General features: G+C 34.3%; 1 protein-coding gene across 2 annotated transcripts; it reads right to left on the bottom strand.

Annotated features, from left to right (window-relative positions):
• Window positions 1-1,565: 1,565 nt before the first annotated feature.
• Window positions 1,566-9,941, bottom strand: LOC107678807 (uncharacterized protein C1orf106 homolog). Of its 2 annotated transcripts, none has more exons than XM_016474222.1 (10): window positions 9,176-9,941; window positions 6,509-6,622; window positions 6,054-6,187; window positions 4,782-4,904; window positions 4,335-4,566; window positions 4,177-4,230; window positions 3,820-4,045; window positions 3,125-3,280; window positions 2,136-2,865; window positions 1,566-2,058 (listed from the first exon to the last, which is right to left on the bottom strand). In XM_016474222.1, the coding sequence occupies exons 2-10, from the start codon at window positions 6,561-6,563 to the stop codon at window positions 1,966-1,968; spliced, it is 1,803 nt and encodes a 600-aa protein (XP_016329708.1). In that variant the 5' UTR covers window positions 6,564-6,622; window positions 9,176-9,941; the 3' UTR covers window positions 1,566-1,965. The 2 variants fall into 2 exon arrangements, with proteins under 2 accessions (XP_016329708.1, XP_016329703.1); XM_016474217.1 differs by having other exon boundaries at window positions 3,125-3,283.
• Between the last annotated feature and the right edge of the window lie 7,897 nt (window positions 9,942-17,838).

Raw genomic sequence — 17,838 nt, forward strand, 5'->3', positions numbered from 1 at the left:
GCATATTATAAGACAATGAAAGTGTTTTTTGACCTTGCATGCATGTCAACCTGTTGTTGGGGACTCCCAAAACCAAAATATGAACCTTTCATTACCCATAATAGGGGCACTTTAATGTAACATTACAGACATAAACAAACCACATGGATTTAGTGCTAAGATTTAGTCTGCTACAGTCAAATAGTGGTATATTAACCATTTCATAATGATTAAAATAACAGAAACACAAGTTCACTGCCAGTGTTACCTCATCGGCTGAGGAGGAAGGCAGGCATTGCTGGAGCGCAGTCATGCCTGGCTCAAGAGATCTGAGCCCTACCTCAGAGACTAATAGATGTGTCATTAGCTTGTGAGTTACAAGTGATATTCATTTGCATGTTGCTTTTTCAGTTACTCTTGTATTTATTCAGTTATTAATCCATTCATTTCTCAGTGCTTACTGATCATTTGTATTGTTTGTGACTCCATCTGCAGACAGCGCCCTCGTATGCAGTGGATGTATCATTGCCGCTGGATAATCCTTGTCATTTACCTCACTGTTCTTTGCTCAATAATTATATTAGCCATATTAGTATGGTTGCTGCAAACACCCATCTTATGGATGTGAAAATTATAACTATCTATAGAAATAGAAATTTGATGAATATGTTAAAAGTACTGTTGATAGCTTTTGGTTACCATTTGCTAGACGTTTTAACTTTGTTTTATGGGAAACTATTTCATGTATGTAACGAATCAGTCCACTGAAGGCGAGCGTAGTGAGAACCCAAGTGCAGTTTTATTTACAGTCATCCAAACATCCAAACATAATCCAAACAAGATACACAGACTTGACTTGACGAGGCATGAACCGATCTGACGAGGCACAAACAGACTAGACTCACCGACAGCGGGTTACAACTTCAATACACAAGGCACAATGGGAACATGATGGCTACTTATAGCAGACAAGGAGGGTCACATGACATGAACAAACCAATGGGAAACAAGACACATGACTAAGACTACCAATCAGAACATGACACATACACAAGGCAGAGATACATGAGGGCAAGGGAAGCATGACACTGACAGCATGAAACAATTACAAAATAAGACATGGAAAACATGAACATGAAACAAAACCCAAACACCAAACCCCACATTACAATGTATAGTTTGAAATGGTCTCAGAATAAAATTCATGCACTAGCACTCATATCAATGTATGCTCTACATCTGTTTTCTACAATGTCAATGTGAAATATCTGAAAATGTGACAAAAATGCACAAGACAATAGTGAGGATCTGTGATATTGTTTATTAAAGTGTATTATAAATATAAAATATATTTCATAATTAGTAGTGTACAAACCGGAAGTAAAACATCTGCATTTGGTATTATTAAAACTGACAGATGGATTATTCTTACAATGCATATTACAGTAGCAGAGCAACACTTCTTGAAACATTTCACTAATTTAAAAAATGTTAGGAAAGGGGCCATATTAATTCACAAGTAAAAAATAAGATATATTATTTTTCTATTAATTCATAATGTGTTAAATTAAATAAAATCATGGGGAAACGAAGACATTACATAATACTTTAATTATGAAGGATCGTGTACCAGACACAAATATATACTAAATGATGTCATTTCCTTGAGGGCGTTCATACGCAAAAGGTGGGCCACACTCTCCTGACAACAATAAAATCACAATTATATTATACATTCATCATAAATATCATGATGCCTTACAAGGAAGTCTTAGACTTGAAATTTAATCACAAATGCAGACATATATGGAATTGAGGCATATACTTCACTGACTCAGCTCCAACTTGGTCAAAAAGTCTTGGTGAGAATTAACATAATCAGACTACATCAGTGAGTCCATTGGCTCAATAAATAAAAATAAAGATGGTGTACAATTAGAGTTCACTTATTCTCTGTTTAATTTACTCTAGGTTTCTTCTACCTGGTTACACCTGACTCACAATCTCGGAGTCTTCCTCTTCGTACCACTGCAGCGGCGTTCCATCGGAAGCCCTTTGCAGAATCACTTTCTGAGAAACCTGGATAAAAACAAGTATGTTTATCATTTACCAAGAACAGATTTAATGATAAATGCACATATTGTCCACATCTTTACCTGTTTATGAGAGGGAATATGGTGGTAGGGTGGTGGCTCTGGGCGCTTAATTCTAATCGATCCTTGCCGTTCAAGTGAGCAGGGTTTGGATATGGCTATATTGTTTTTCTGGTGCCAGGTTTTAAGCTCCCCTGATACCACTTCTCGAGGAATCACACGGCTGGGGTGGTTGAGATACTCTCTTAGCGACGTCGTGCGGACCACCTTCGTGTACGGTGGGGGAGGCTTGAGCATTCGTTTGGGTGAAGTAACCTGAACTTGTTGGGGTTTATTAGTATGTACAGGACCAGATTGGGGTTTATTAGTATGTACAGGATCAGATTGTGAATTCGGGCCGAGTTGCAGCCTCCCTATGTTCACCTGAAGTGGTGTCCCATTGCTAATCTTCACTTGATTGGGTCTGGGCACGAGGTGAGGTGGGTTGTTGTTGTTGTTGTTTTTGAGTGTACTGTGGGTGTTGAGCTGGCCCGGTCCTTTATTTGGAGCGGTGCGGTGGTAGCCGTATGGAGGCGGACAGGGTTTGGGTGCTTCGGTGGTTGTCTCTCGGCTGGAGGAACTGCTATATGAAGAAATGGAAAGCTCAGAGCTGCTTTCTTCAGAGCTGCACTGATATAAACGTTGAACTGAGTAGGCCAGTGCAAAATCTGTCACTCGTCGACGCGGTAACTTGGTCCGGCCCCGTCCCAGGTCTGAGCTGGCCTTGGTCAAATCTGGTTTGCTTCTGGGAAGCCTGTTTGAGAGGAGATGATAAGTAAGGTTAGAAATTTGCTCCCAAGGTGGCAGATAGAATAAAAATACAAATGTTGCTCATTAATAAAGTGAAACGTATCAATTAGAAATAGTTCAATGCAATTGTTTTACCAAATATTTTTGTGTGCAATGTATTTTAGTTTTAAAAGATGGTATTAATATCAATATGAACCATGTATTTGACGAACAGTGTTCAGACAATCCTGAAGTACCACTGCTGCCTTGTGTATATTAATTACCTGAAGGACTGTGAGAACTGTCGGTGCAGTGGCAGCTCTGGGGTGGAGGGGGCGCTGTTTGGCTGATTGTTTTGCACTGGCAGACTCTTAAACACAAACTGAGGTGTTGGAGGAAGTTCTGCCATTCTTGTGTCTGTTGGTGAGCTTGTTGGGCTGCTGCTGACACAAAGACAAGAAAACATTATGAAGATTATAAACTCATAAATGTATCTAAAATAGACTCTTATAGTGCTTTGTTCTAAAGTGTCGAACCTCAAACTAGCTAATTGGATCATTAGTGTGACAAAAGTTCTTTAAATAGAAGAATCAAACCTGATCTGGGGTGTGTTTCCCAAAAGCAACTATGGTCGTAAGTTCCATCGTTACCAATAGAGTTCAATGGAACTAACGACAATAGTTAGCTAATGATGCTTTTGGGAAACGCACCCCTGTTCAGTAATGGTTGTGTACAAGATATCTGCCAAAACACACACCTGTGACCTATTACACTACCGTTAAAAAGTTTATTTTTAACGTACAATTAGTAAAAAAAATAAAATAGTTTTATTCAGCAAGGATGCATTAATTTGATCAAAAGTGTCAGTAAATATAAAAGATATGGTTTTCAAGTACCAATCAAGTACCTTTAAAACAGCTCTGACAACACAGAGTAAAGGTTTGCTTATATTGCAATTAAACATCTATCATCACAATACCTTGAGCGGCTGCTGCAGGCAGAGTGAGAAGGTTTTTGTTTCTGGTAGGGCTGGTCCAAGCTGGATTCCTTCCATGGAGAGTTCTGGATTGGAGAGGCATCATAGTCCAGACTGGAACTGGAGCTCGATTGCTTTGGGCCGTTATTGGGCAAGAGAGTCAGACACTGGAAACCGCTGTCCGCGGAAGACCCCAGAACGGCCAGAGAAAAGGGAGCAGAGTCTGAGTCTGTATATAAAAGACAATTTTTTGACATTAGCAAACTCTTAGAGTCTAGAGATTACATTTTAATAAACAATGGGGTGCAAACATTTGTTCCAAGTTTATTTTAACATGAAAATAAAGAGTCGTTCACTTACCATCATCCAAGGCAACAGTGTCTGACAGCGAGCTGTCATCAGACATACAAAGATCTGGATGGACCAACAAATAAAATTGTTATTTGTTAATTCAAAACAAATCATTTTAATAATACAGTCTTATAAAATTTAGATTATATGAGAATCGAGTGGCTGACCTCTCTGCCTGGAAGAATAGCAGGTCTGTGGAGAGACACAGCCGTGGTTGATGCGGTGTTTCAGTATTGCATCCTGCAGTTCTTTCAGCTTCTTCTCTTCACGTTTACACTGCTGCAGTCGGCTTTTCCTCACTGGTTTGCTGATGTGCTCCTCGAGGGAGAGCTTTTGGGCTGCCTCATAAATCTGCCGCTGCAGAGCGAGATCAGCCTCGAGCGCGTGCAGCTCAGACTCCTGGGACAAACATTTTAGGGGGTAACCGCATGATTACAAACTGAAAATGCTGAAATATGGATTAAATGCACCTCGAAAAAATATTTTTCCATGTAAGTGGAACGTATAATAATGCCACCATGAATAACATTTTAAACTAGCCAGGTAGGCTCAAATAACAGTCAGTTGCATTAAAGCTATTAAAATAATCTCCGTGTATAAACTGTGGCCTATACCTCGCCATCTTGTGAAATAAAACCCTCATCCAGTTTGAAAGCAGTTCCGATGCGTCGCCGGACCTGTGGAGGCTTCTCGTCAGGCAGGAGAGGGTAATCGGAGGGCAGCTTTCCAGTCAGCTCCTGTCAAAACAAAGAGCATTTTAAACTTAAAGAAAAACAACGCCAAAGAAAACAAACTTTATGTGTGTTAGTCAATACAAAACTACAAAATCTTTGAGCGAGCAGATGCTCGTCTTTATATTGTCGAAGTGTTCACAAAGGGGTTTCTAATGATTAGGCCCTTAAATCTTCTCTCTGCTTGGCCAATAGTGAATGACAGACATGTGGGCTAACTTGCAAAGAAGCATCTGTTTCTTGGCCATTGGCTTTAGTGCCTCTATTGAAGGGCTGTATTCAGAAGAAGAAAAAGCCCAGCCCAATCAGAGCAAAAAAGAGCAAACTTTCCTATTAAAACTATGACACATTGTGTGTGCAAAGTAATTAATGCTTCATTAAATTTGCATGTAACACAAACTAATTTTTGTATTTTTTAAAGAAATTAATACTTTTGTTCAGCAAGGATGCATTAAATTGACAGTAAAGACATTTATAATTTTACAGAGAATTTCTATTTCAAATAAATGCTGTTTTTTTTCAAATAAATGTTTCTTGATCAGCAAATCAACATATCAGAATGATTTTTGAAGGATCATGTGACACTGAAGACTGTAGTAATAGATGCTGAAAATTCAGCTTTGCCATCACAGGAATAAATTACATTTTAAAATATATTAAAATAAAAAACTTATTTTAAATTACAACAATTTCACAATATTACTGTTTTACTTTATATTTGATCAAACAAAGAGAATCTTCTAGTGTAATTGTTTAGCCTGATTAGAAGTCATTATGCTTCATTAGTTAATTAGACCACGGTTAAACTTCTCTGAACCAAGAAACCCTTTTATGGTCCCAAAGTGTTGGCAGACCCTGGTTAATTTTGTCTTTTCAAATGAAAATCAGGGGTTTTACTGAGTTATCTTGAAGCCGTTTTTTTTTTTTTTTTGGTTCATGGCTTAAAAATCTTCATTGAAGACGTTTATGAAATTTCTATGGAGAAAATTAATGGGAAATATCATATTGCCTGCCAGTTTTTCAAGCAGATTCTGAATATTTGTGATGGTTTGATTTACATGTAAATATAAGCCCAATGCTTAACATTATATATACATTATATATAATGAATTTAACATAGATGGCAATACTGATGGCTCATTTTTTGTCACTCACAGCCTCCCTAATGCAGAGTTTCTTTAGCTCCAGGACACAAAGCTCCAGTCTGTCCTCAAGGGCCTGCTGCTTCAGCCTCATGGCACGTGTGTGAGTGCTCAGGTCCTTTACTGGAGACGTGGGACTGTCTGGGCCTGGATAACACAACAGTTTCATTACACAACAGCACACACATATAGCGTGCTAGCAGTTGGCCTGCCCTGACACACTGAACTGTAGCACTAAAATGAGACTGAGTAGTTCTTTATATTATCTGTTATTTTAAAATGCAATTGAATAAAAAAGCTGGAAAGCTAATGTTCATTAAACATTATATTGATAGAAATGTGTTTTTTGGGGGGAACTACAGCACCAAATTTTTATTTCAAATTTTTACAAGTTGATATGCATTCTGCTTTCTTCTTAATATTAATTGTTTATCATTAACATAAATAAAACAAAATAAAAGCACTCACCAGAGTTCAAAATGATCCCGCTATCAGAGTCACTGACCTCCTCCTTAAAATCCATGTTTATTTTAGTTATTCTGCAGTTTTCAACAATATCCGAGTTCAGTCTGCAGATGTGACCTGTTGATGGGGAAGAGAAAAGACTGAAATCCGTTGTTTGATATCAAGCGCTCTCCATTTACTAATGCTCTCCAGTCCAGCAACCACTAAGTAAATTTGCCTTCCAAATAGTGGCTTGTGGCCGTGCGATTATGTAAAACCGAACTTCCCGAGGAGAACCCTTCACAGGCACCTCAGCGTCTCCTCCACATCTGACAAAGCAACTGGTCTTTTGCCTCATCCACCCCTATTTCAGTCTGCGCACACGCGCACACCCCTCCCAAATGTCTCAAAACACAATAGCCGCACGCCCGGAGTTGACCGCACTTATGTGGGGGTCTTATCCCTCCCATATAGCACCATAGCAACCTGGATCACTATGACCAAGCAGGCGTGTGTGAATTGTGATGAAGTGTGTTTGGGGGAAAACTAGAAGTCAACAGATGGCAGAAGGGACTCTCCCCCTCCCAAAGACTGCACCTGTTCTCTCCAAGACCCCCTCTCTTTCTTTCAGTGCCCACTCGCCGCAGCTTTGAAGTGGAACAATGTGTCCATGCTGATTCAGCCGCAGGCGGGAGATGCTGATAACTTAGATAACCATGTCAGGGCTTCTCTTATTACCATGAAAAAAACTTACAGGCAGAGTTTTTTCTAAAAGATTGTTAGGAATAACATTTAGGGCTCTCTGACTGTGACGTCTCAGATTTCACAGGCCTCAGTATGGAGAAAGTAAGATGAGGAGATACTGCTGTGACATTTACATAAAGTCTTGTTCTGTTATCGTAAAGGAACATGTTAATGCACTGGGCAGAGTTTGAATGGCAAATTTAATCCTCTTACAAATGTAAAAATTTATCAATCATATAGGAAACTTGTGTCTAATTTAATTGAGATGTTTAAAGGGGAAGTTTACCCAAAAAATGAGAGTGAATAAATCATGGCAGAATTTTCATTTACTTCCAAACTTTTTTCCTGTATGAACTTTTTTCATCCATACAGTGAAAATGGGGTTCAAAACAACATTGGACTGTACTGACTTTCAGTATATGGAAAACAAATAATACGGAGACATTTTTCAAACTTTTGTGTTCAACAGAAGAACGTGGCCTCAAGTTTGGAACAATATGAGGATGAGTAAATTATGCCCAGAATTTCATCATTTTAAGATTCAGGAGGATTGCAAAGGATCCTTTCATATCCAGTAACAAGATTTGAGGAAAATATTAGCTCAATTTATGACATTATCTTCAACACTGCTTTTTTTAAAGTTACTTTCATTTCCTGAGCAAGAAAAGGCATATTATATAAACCATTATCAGACCTAGGCCTCATTTATAAAGATGTGCACACAAAGATCCTAAATGTGAACGTACAACATTTTTCCTAAATGTATCCCTCTTTAAAAACTGCAGTATAATATATATATATTTCCTCCCTCCCCCCTCAATAACATAATTAATGAATTAATATACAGGTGCATCTCAATAAATTAAAATGTCGTGGAAAAGTTCATTTATTTCAGTAATTCAACTCAAATTGTGAAACTCGTGTATTAAATAAATTCAATGCACACAGACTGAAGTAGTTTAAGTCTTTGGTTCTTTTAATTGTGATGATTTTGGCTCACATTTAATAAAAACCCACCAATTCACTATCTCAACAAATTAGAATACTTCATAAGACCAATAAAAAAACATGATTGTGTAGCCCTGTGGTTCCCAACCCTGGTCCTGGAGGCACCCCAACACTGCACGTTTTGTATGTCTCCTTAATCAAACACACCTGATTCAGGTCATCAGCTCATTAGTAGAGACTCCAAGACCTGAAATTGGTGCATCATAGAAAGGAGACATGCAAAATGTGCAGTGTTGGGGTGCCTCAAGGACCAGGTTTGGGAACCACTGGTGTAGCCTAGTGAACCAAACTGAGAGACCATTTTGAAGGCTCAGGAAACCTTTGCAGGTGTTTTGAGTTGATTAGCTGATTGGCATGTCACCATATTCTAATTTGTTGAGATAGTGAATTGGTGGGTTTTTGTTAAATGTGAGCCAAAATCATCACAATTAAAAGAACCAAAGACTTCAACTACTTCAGTCTGTGTGCATTGAATTTATTTAATACACGAGTTTCACAATTTGAGTTGAATTACTGAAATAAATGAACTTTTCCACGACATTATAATTTATTGAGATGCACCTGTAAGTGACATAATGATCACAAAGCAGTTGTTATATTATAATGTATATTGTGTATAATTTATATTTCACATATCGGATGAAATCCATGGAATTTAGGATCAAATCCGATCGTATGTGTGTTTTATAAATAGGGCCCATGGCTCCTTGTTATATCTAATGAGCTCTGGTGTCATGCACGCAAAAATCTAGGACAGACACTGTATTTATATAAATGCTATTTTGGGGGGAAATCTCACATCACTAGGGACAACATCTCTGCTAATGAGTCAGTGTGGATCCTTATCATTCCTCTTCCTGAGTTCTGAGAAAGAAAATTGAACAGGATGTGATTGTGGAGCTTCTAAAGACTCCATCCTCATTCAGTTCTGTAACTCACATGGATGGATGCAGCTCAGCACAATAGAAACCAGCCTGCTCCATCAGACACTCCAACGACTGAAAGAGTACAAGCAAAGCTCTGTCAACAAGCTTGAGTGGCCAGTTTGCTGAGAGGACAGTATCTGCTGATACAACAAGACAGTCAGTAAGAGAGGGCAAAAGAAAGGCTGATGAAACTGCAGCAGGAATTAGGTCACTGTGACAAACTGTGCTTTATTAAACAAAAAGTAACTCCCAATATTAGTTCACCCCAAAATTATAATTCTGCCATCATTTACTCACCCTCATGTCAATGAAAACTTTCTGCCATGCAACACAAAGAATGATTGAAAACTGTGCTGGCTGCACTTTCCATGCAATTACAATTCAATTATTCAAATAAGGAATAATGAATGATTTTGGTATTTTTTTCCTTGCACAAAGAAATTGAGACTTCAGAAGACATGTCTTTTTAATGCATGGAACTTGTGAAGACAAATTATAACAATTGTATTTCCACTGTAGTAAGTGTTGTATCTAATTATAATGCAATCCTGCCATGTCAATATAGCACATGGGTCGAAGTTTCTGATAGATTTGTGGTGTTTTTGCGTAATTTTTTAAAGCTTCAGTCCCCATTCATTGTAGATGAAGACTGTATATATGCACCAAGACCGTTAACTCGTATTACTATGATTAGGAGAAACTGCAATGCGCAATAAAGCTGACATAAATCCTGCCTTCTAAATAAAAGACCCAACTGACACATTTCCAGATGTTCCTACAGTTTTTCTGAAATTTCAGAATAAATTTTAGTACATACATGGTGAATCATGATTTATTCATGAAAACATTCATACGCAGGTTTAATAAAGAAATTTGCCCAACATTTGTGGGATAGTTCATGTTTGATTTTATTCCTGATTTGAAATGTTATTTAAATGTGAGTTTGGCAAGCAGTTTTTGAGATTTAAATATTTCCCCATTCAAGTAGACAGGAGATGACATTGCATGCCTAAGGTTGCCCAAATGGCCGCTAAATGACTTTCCTTGAAAGGGACTTTGTTGTAAACGTGAAAAAGATCAATCAGCACAATCTTCAGAACTTCTCCTTTTTTGTTCCACAGAAGAAAGGAAATCATAAGGGGATGACTAAATGATGACAGATTTTAATTTTTGGATGACCTATTCCTTCAAATCCACAAACTTCACTTGCAAAGATCTCCACCCTGAAAACACATTAGGCCTCTCTTGATTACAAAAGCACATTAAGCTCAGAAGAACAGACAGGACGTAGTCTTCTCGACAGCGATCTCAGCAGCAGCAGAATAACACAACAGATCCATCCATCCTCTCACACAGTCAAGCGTAAAGATGAGACATCAATGAATAAGACCATTTTCAGTAGTCTGCAATTCTCATGTCTTCTCCGCCAGATTCCCCAACACCCTTTCCCACGAGCCTATGGGGCTGTGATCTATTGGAATGCCTACTCGGCCAATTTCATTACCACTGCGGCCAGGTCTGGAATTCCCAGAGAGGGCCAGCGCTTGGAAAGTCTGATGGGAGACTTGAACGCGACCCAGAATGTATGCGAAGCCTGTTATTATAGAAATGCTGAATCGTGTGGACGCAAATGATATGGGAGTGACAGAATTTAGTGTGTGACTTATTTCCACAGCTGGTGCAAAGCCAAAAACCAGTCAAATTTGAATGAAGCCATGCAAAACATGGCGGAGAGCGATAAAGAGATATAGAGAGAGAGAGAGAGAGTGTGAAGAGACTTGAAAGGCAGTCTTTGTGATTCCACTTCTCTCCTTTCACTATGCCACTCAGTGAAGATGAAACAATTAATCAAAATGCATGACAAAAAAGCCTCTCTAAGACGAAAACACCTTTAGCTAAAAAAAAAGTTTCTCTGCCATTGTAAACAGACTCATTCTCCTTTATGAATGGACATCCACTTCCATCTGTATTCCAGTAGAAAGTCAATCAAGATATACTATGGATCTCGGGGGAAGAAAAGATCAACCCTGATAGCCTTTATACAAATAGCAATGGTTGTAACTGTATGCAAAATGTTCCTTTTAATTAACTTTTAACAGACTTAATATTTAGAATGGCTGTACCAATATCAGTTGATCTGGATCTATGATAACACTCGCAAGCACTAAGAAATATGTCTTTTGATTGCATGAAGTTTGTGAGGACAAATAAGAAATTACTTGTCTTTCTATTGTAGTACGTTTTCCATCTAATCAATCATAATGCAATCATACCATCAACATCCAAACCAACTCGGGGCCCATAAAAATATCATGCATTTGATTTTAGAAGTGACAGTCTTTAATAATTTGCATGCTTTGAAAGGGTTGGATGACCTTACTAAGCAGCACTAGTCCATGCAATGAAATAACCAGCATTTAATGTCTGTTGTAAATATAGGTTTAGATCCTAAAAACATAAATGCACTCAACAAAAATATTTAAGAACATAAGCACAGAGCTTATCAAAGAATTAACGCATGCCTTTAAATGAATGATTTCATGGAGCTATTGTGGAAAGCTTTAACATAAAATATAATGTCCACATATGAAATACATATGCGCCAGCGCCACAAAAGGATAATGCATAAATGTAATATTTATTATGAATACAAATATTTATCTTTACCTTACCTTACTTAAGTACCTTATGCAGTATCCAACCCAATACACGCCCTCCGTTCACTGCATTCCCGCAGATGCGCGTGTGCCGGCGGACTCCACAGTGCGGCTGGATGTGGAGTCTTTACTCAAGCCAGCCAAAAGCCACTGGACTGTACCAACCGTATTAGCGAAGTGGGAGTGTGCCATATAGCTGAAATATTCTCCAGTTCGTATTTATAAAAGTAAACTTACGTATTAAAATTAATAGACGCCTACTTAAAATTTTAAAGAGGAACATTTTTAAATTGTGCTTGTAAACAAGTTTAAAGATACAAAACAGGGCGATACCACTGCAACCATCCCCTATCGCGAATGTTTGTCTAGATGCTTCGTAAGCGTGCGTGAACTTTTGAAGGCAGCGCACGCTTCTTTTGGGATAGGCGTGTCTAACAGAGCCAGCGGGAGAAAACCGAGACAATAACGAGTTAAACAAGAGGACAGCTGGCCAATAGCGCATTGGACTGTATGAATAGTGTCTGAAATGGCGCGCTTCCACACAACTTGATTGTTGTCTTGCGTGGCGACAAGCCCGATACTGTACAAAGTAATTTGCTGAAAGAGTTTTTGACGTAACTATTGTCAGCATGTAAAGATATATACAATTTTGAGAGCACAGCATGGCTCGAGTTTCTTCCTTCAAACGTTTCTTTGTTGATTTGCGTCCTATTTGCCTCCTGTTGTTACCTTCCTGATAAAGGAGGGCTACGGCAGATGGTCAGGCTTTCTTTCCTCGTGCCTCTCCCTGAATTTAAAGATCAGCTAATTAAACGGGGGCATTTCCATATGAAAGGAAGAGTCCGTGGAGATTTCTCTCCGCACTGGCGATGTGCAGAAGAGTGTGGAAAGCCGTTGTAACATTTAATCTTTAAGCCGTACTAGTATCTATTTTCATGGTACTAGTACCTACTTGCGTCCTATTTGCCTCCTGTTGTTACCTACCTGATAAAGGAGGGCTACGGCAGATGGTCTATGGAAAGCCGTTTTAACATTTAATCTATAAACAGCACTAGTAGCTAATTTAACATTACTAGTACTTATTTTTTAGATACTAGTATCTTTTCCATTAAGTACTAGTACTTATTCATTAACTACTAGTGCTTATTCTTTAGGTACTAGTGCTTTATTCATTAGATACTAGTACTTATTGATTACATACTAGTACTTATTCATTAGGTCCAATGCTTATTCTTTAGCTACTAGTGCTTATTCTTTAGGTACTAGTGCTTATTCTTTAGCTACTAGTGCTGTTTATAGATTAAATGTTAAAACGGCTTGCCATAACTAGTCATAACATAAGACGAGTAAAAAAGCAGATCTGACTAGTAAGATAAGAATTGTTACTAGTAGTAATTACAAAAGATACTAGTGTCTAATAAATAAGTACTAGTATTTAATCAATAAGTACTAGTATTTAATCAATAAGTACTAGTATTTAATCAATAAGTACTAGTATTTAATCAATAAGTACTAGTATTTAATCAATAAGTACTAGTATTTAATCAATAAGTACTAGTATTTAATCAATAAGTACTAGTATTTAATCAATAAGTACTAGTATTTAATCAATAAGTACTAGTATTTAATCAATAAGTACTAGTATTTAATCAATAAGTACTAGTATTTAATCAATAAGTACTAGTATTTAATCAATAAGTACTAGTATTTAATCAATAAGTACTAGTATTTAATCAATAAGTACTAGTATTTAATCAATAAGTACTAGTATTTAATCAATAAGTACTAGTATTTAATCAATAAGTACTAGTATTTAATCAATAAGTACTAGTATTTAATCAATAAGTACTAGTATTTAATCAATAAGTACTAGTATTTAATCAATAAGTACTAGTATTTAATCAATAAGTACTAGTATTTAATCAATAAGTACTAGTATTTAATCAATAAGTACTAGTATTTAATCAATAAGTACTAGTATTTAATCAATAAGTACTAGTATTTAATCAATAAGTACTAGTATTTAATCAATAAGTACTAGTATTTAATCAATAAGTACTAGTATTTAATCAATAAGTACTAGTATTTAATCAATAAGTACTAGTATTTAATCAATAAGTACTAGTATTTAATCAATAAGTACTAGTATTTAATCAATAAGTACTAGTATTTAATCAATAAGTACTAGTATTTAATCAATAAGTACTAGTATTTAATCAATAAGTACTAGTATTTAATCAATAAGTACTAGTATTTAATCAATAAGTACTAGTATTTAATCAATAAGTACTAGTATTTAATCAATAAGTACTAGTATTTAATCAATAAGTACTAGTATTTAATCAATAAGTACTAGTATTTAATCAATAAGTACTAGTATTTAATCAATAAGTACTAGTATTTAATCAATAAGTACTAGTATTTAATCAATAAGTACTAGTATTTAATCAATAAGTACTAGTATTTAATCAATAAGTACTAGTATTTAATCAATAAGTACTAGTATTTAATCAATAAGTACTAGTATTTAATCAATAAGTACTAGTATTTAATCAATAAGTACTAGTATTTAATCAATAAGTACTAGTATTTAATCAATAAGTACTAGTATTTAATCAATAAGTACTAGTATTTAATCAATAAGTACTAGTATTTAATCAATAAGTACTAGTATTTAATCAATAAGTACTAGTATTTAATCAATAAGTACTAGTATTTAATCAATAAGTACTAGTATTTAATCAATAAGTACTAGTATTTAATCAATAAGTACTAGTATTTAATCAATAAGTACTAGTATTTAATCAATAAGTACTAGTATTTAATCAATAAGTACTAGTATTTAATCAATAAGTACTAGTATTTAATCAATAAGTACTAGTATTTAATCAATAAGTACTAGTATTTAATCAATAAGTACTAGTATTTAATCAATAAGTACTAGTATTTAATCAATAAGTACTAGTATTTAATCAATAAGTACTAGTATTTAATCAATAAGTACTAGTATTTAATCAATAAGTACTAGTATTTAATCAATAAGTACTAGTATTTAATCAATAAGTACTAGTATTTAATCAATAAGTACTAGTATTTAATCAATAAGTACTAGTATTTAATCAATAAGTACTAGTATTTAATCAATAAGTACTAGTATTTAATCAATAAGTACTAGTATTTAATCAATAAGTACTAGTATTTAATCAATAAGTACTAGTATTTAATCAATAAGTACTAGTATTTAATCAATAAGTACTAGTATTTAATCAATAAGTACTAGTATTTAATCAATAAGTACTAGTATTTAATCAATAAGTACTAGTATTTAATCAATAAGTACTAGTATTTAATCAATAAGTACTAGTATTTAATCAATAAGTACTAGTATTTAATCAATAAGTACTAGTATTTAATCAATAAGTACTAGTATTTAATCAATAAGTACTAGTATTTAATCAATAAGTACTAGTATTTAATCAATAAGTACTAGTATTTAATCAATAAGTACTAGTATTTAATCAATAAGTACTAGTATTTAATCAATAAGTACTAGTATTTAATCAATAAGTACTAGTATTTAATCAATAAGTACTAGTATTTAATCAATAAGTACTAGTATTTAATCAATAAGTACTAGTATTTAATCAATAAGTACTAGTATTTAATCAATAAGTACTAGTATTTAATCAATAAGTACTAGTATTTAATCAATAAGTACTAGTATTTAATCAATAAGTACTAGTATTTAATCAATAAGTACTAGTATTTAATCAATAAGTACTAGTATTTAATCAATAAGTACTAGTATTTAATCAATAAGTACTAGTATTTAATCAATAAGTACTAGTATTTAATCAATAAGTACTAGTATTTAATCAATAAGTACTAGTATTTAATCAATAAGTACTAGTATTTAATCAATAAGTACTAGTATTTAATCAATAAGTACTAGTATTTAATCAATAAGTACTAGTATTTAATCAATAAGTACTAGTATTTAATCAATAAGTACTAGTATTTAATCAATAAGTACTAGTATTTAATCAATAAGTACTAGTATTTAATCAATAAGTACTAGTATTTAATCAATAAGTACTAGTATTTAATCAATAAGTACTAGTATTTAATCAATAAGTACTAGTATTTAATCAATAAGTACTAGTATTTAATCAATAAGTACTAGTATTTAATCAATAAGTACTAGTATTTAATCAATAAGTACTAGTATTTAATCAATAAGTACTAGTATTTAATCAATAAGTACTAGTATTTAATCAATAAGTACTAGTATTTAATCAATAAGTACTAGTATTTAATCAATAAGTACTAGTATTTAATCAATAAGTACTAGTATTTAATCAATAAGTACTAGTATTTAATCAATAAGTACTAGTATTTAATCAATAAGTACTAGTATTTAATCAATAAGTACTAGTATTTAATCAATAAGTACTAGTATTTAATCAATAAGTACTAGTATTTAATCAATAAGTACTAGTATTTAATCAATAAGTACTAGTATTTAATCAATAAGTACTAGTATTTAATCAATAAGTACTAGTATTTAATCAATAAGTACTAGTATCTAAAAAATAGGTACTAGTACCATGAAAATAGATACTAGTACAGTTTATAGATTAAATGTTAAAACGGCTTGCCATAACTAGTCATAACATAAGACAAGTAAAAAAACAGATCTGACTAGTAAGATAAGAATTGTTACTAGATTACAAACCTGTTTTCCAACTAAAGTATGATATGTTTTAGTCCAAATTCACTTCACAACATCAGCCGAGTCTTTGAAATAACTTATTGTAATCTGACATGGTTTCATTAAAAAGAATGAGGCAGAAATCATGCCAATTTATATCATTCTATACAGTGATAAAGGCTATATCGATTAGCATTGCATTTTAAACTTTATTCTTATAAAAATACCCGAGATGGCTTGAAGAGCACAGATAAAACCATATGTTGTCACAGTCATTGTTTATTTTCTTCATGTTTCATCAGTAAAACGTCTATCTGCATGTTATTCAGCTACTAGGCTACATCTACAGCGAAAGCGGAATTTCCTGGAACGTCATCAGTGAGTCTCACTTGTGGAGTTTCTGCGCGAGGGCGCCCTCCGGCGACGAATATGAATGAAAAAGAAATTACATTAATTGAGTAGTCATTATTGTTCACAAAACCCTAATTTGAGTAAAAACTGCAAAAATAATTACGAACTTTGAGGTAAACATTTGCAAATCCTTACGTTTTTCTCCAGGGTAAAGAAGTGTAAAAATTTTTTATTTTTCTTGCAGATATATTTATTATTGTTTATTCTTAAATACTCAGTTTTGTATATTATAGTGAAATATTGGAATAAGTACTAGTAGCTAATGATTAAGTACTAGTATCTAATGAATAAGTACTATGGCAAGCCGGATTAACATTTAATCTATAAACCGTACTAGTATCTATTTTCATGGTACTAGTACCTATTTTTTAGATACTAGTATCTTTGCCATTAAGTACTAGTACTTATTCCAATAGTGACTAGTATTTAATTATACTCTTCTTGTTAAGAAAAAATAGAACTAGTACTTATTTTTTAGTTACTAGTAACTTTTTAGACCAGAGATATCCTGAACTTAATAGATACTAGTACGGATTATAGATTAAATGTTAAAACGGCTTGCCATAAGAAGAGCCACCTCAAAATGCAAAGGCAACGAGACTCCGAATCGATTTGGGAATTCTAGTGCAAGAAAAAAAAAAAGTTTGTGAATAGCGAGTAAACTACAAAAGTTACTTTTCCATGAAAAAAAGAAAAAGACTATGTTCTGGTGCTGAAATATTGCTGGAGATTGTCATTTGGTTGCTAGGATGTAACTGACTTTTCAGTATGAACGTCCCCATTAAGTCTATGACAGTTTGGTCACCTGCGGGACAAACATTGTATGTCAAATAGGATATTATACAAGTCAAAAGTATTTATTTATTGTCTACTACTGTTTGATCATTGAAAAGGGTG

Source organism: Sinocyclocheilus anshuiensis, unplaced genomic scaffold (assembly GCF_001515605.1).
Source record: "Sinocyclocheilus anshuiensis isolate Anshui unplaced genomic scaffold, SAMN03320099.WGS_v1.1 scaffold13, whole genome shotgun sequence".
Lineage (NCBI taxonomy): Eukaryota > Metazoa > Chordata > Actinopteri > Cypriniformes > Cyprinidae > Sinocyclocheilus > Sinocyclocheilus anshuiensis.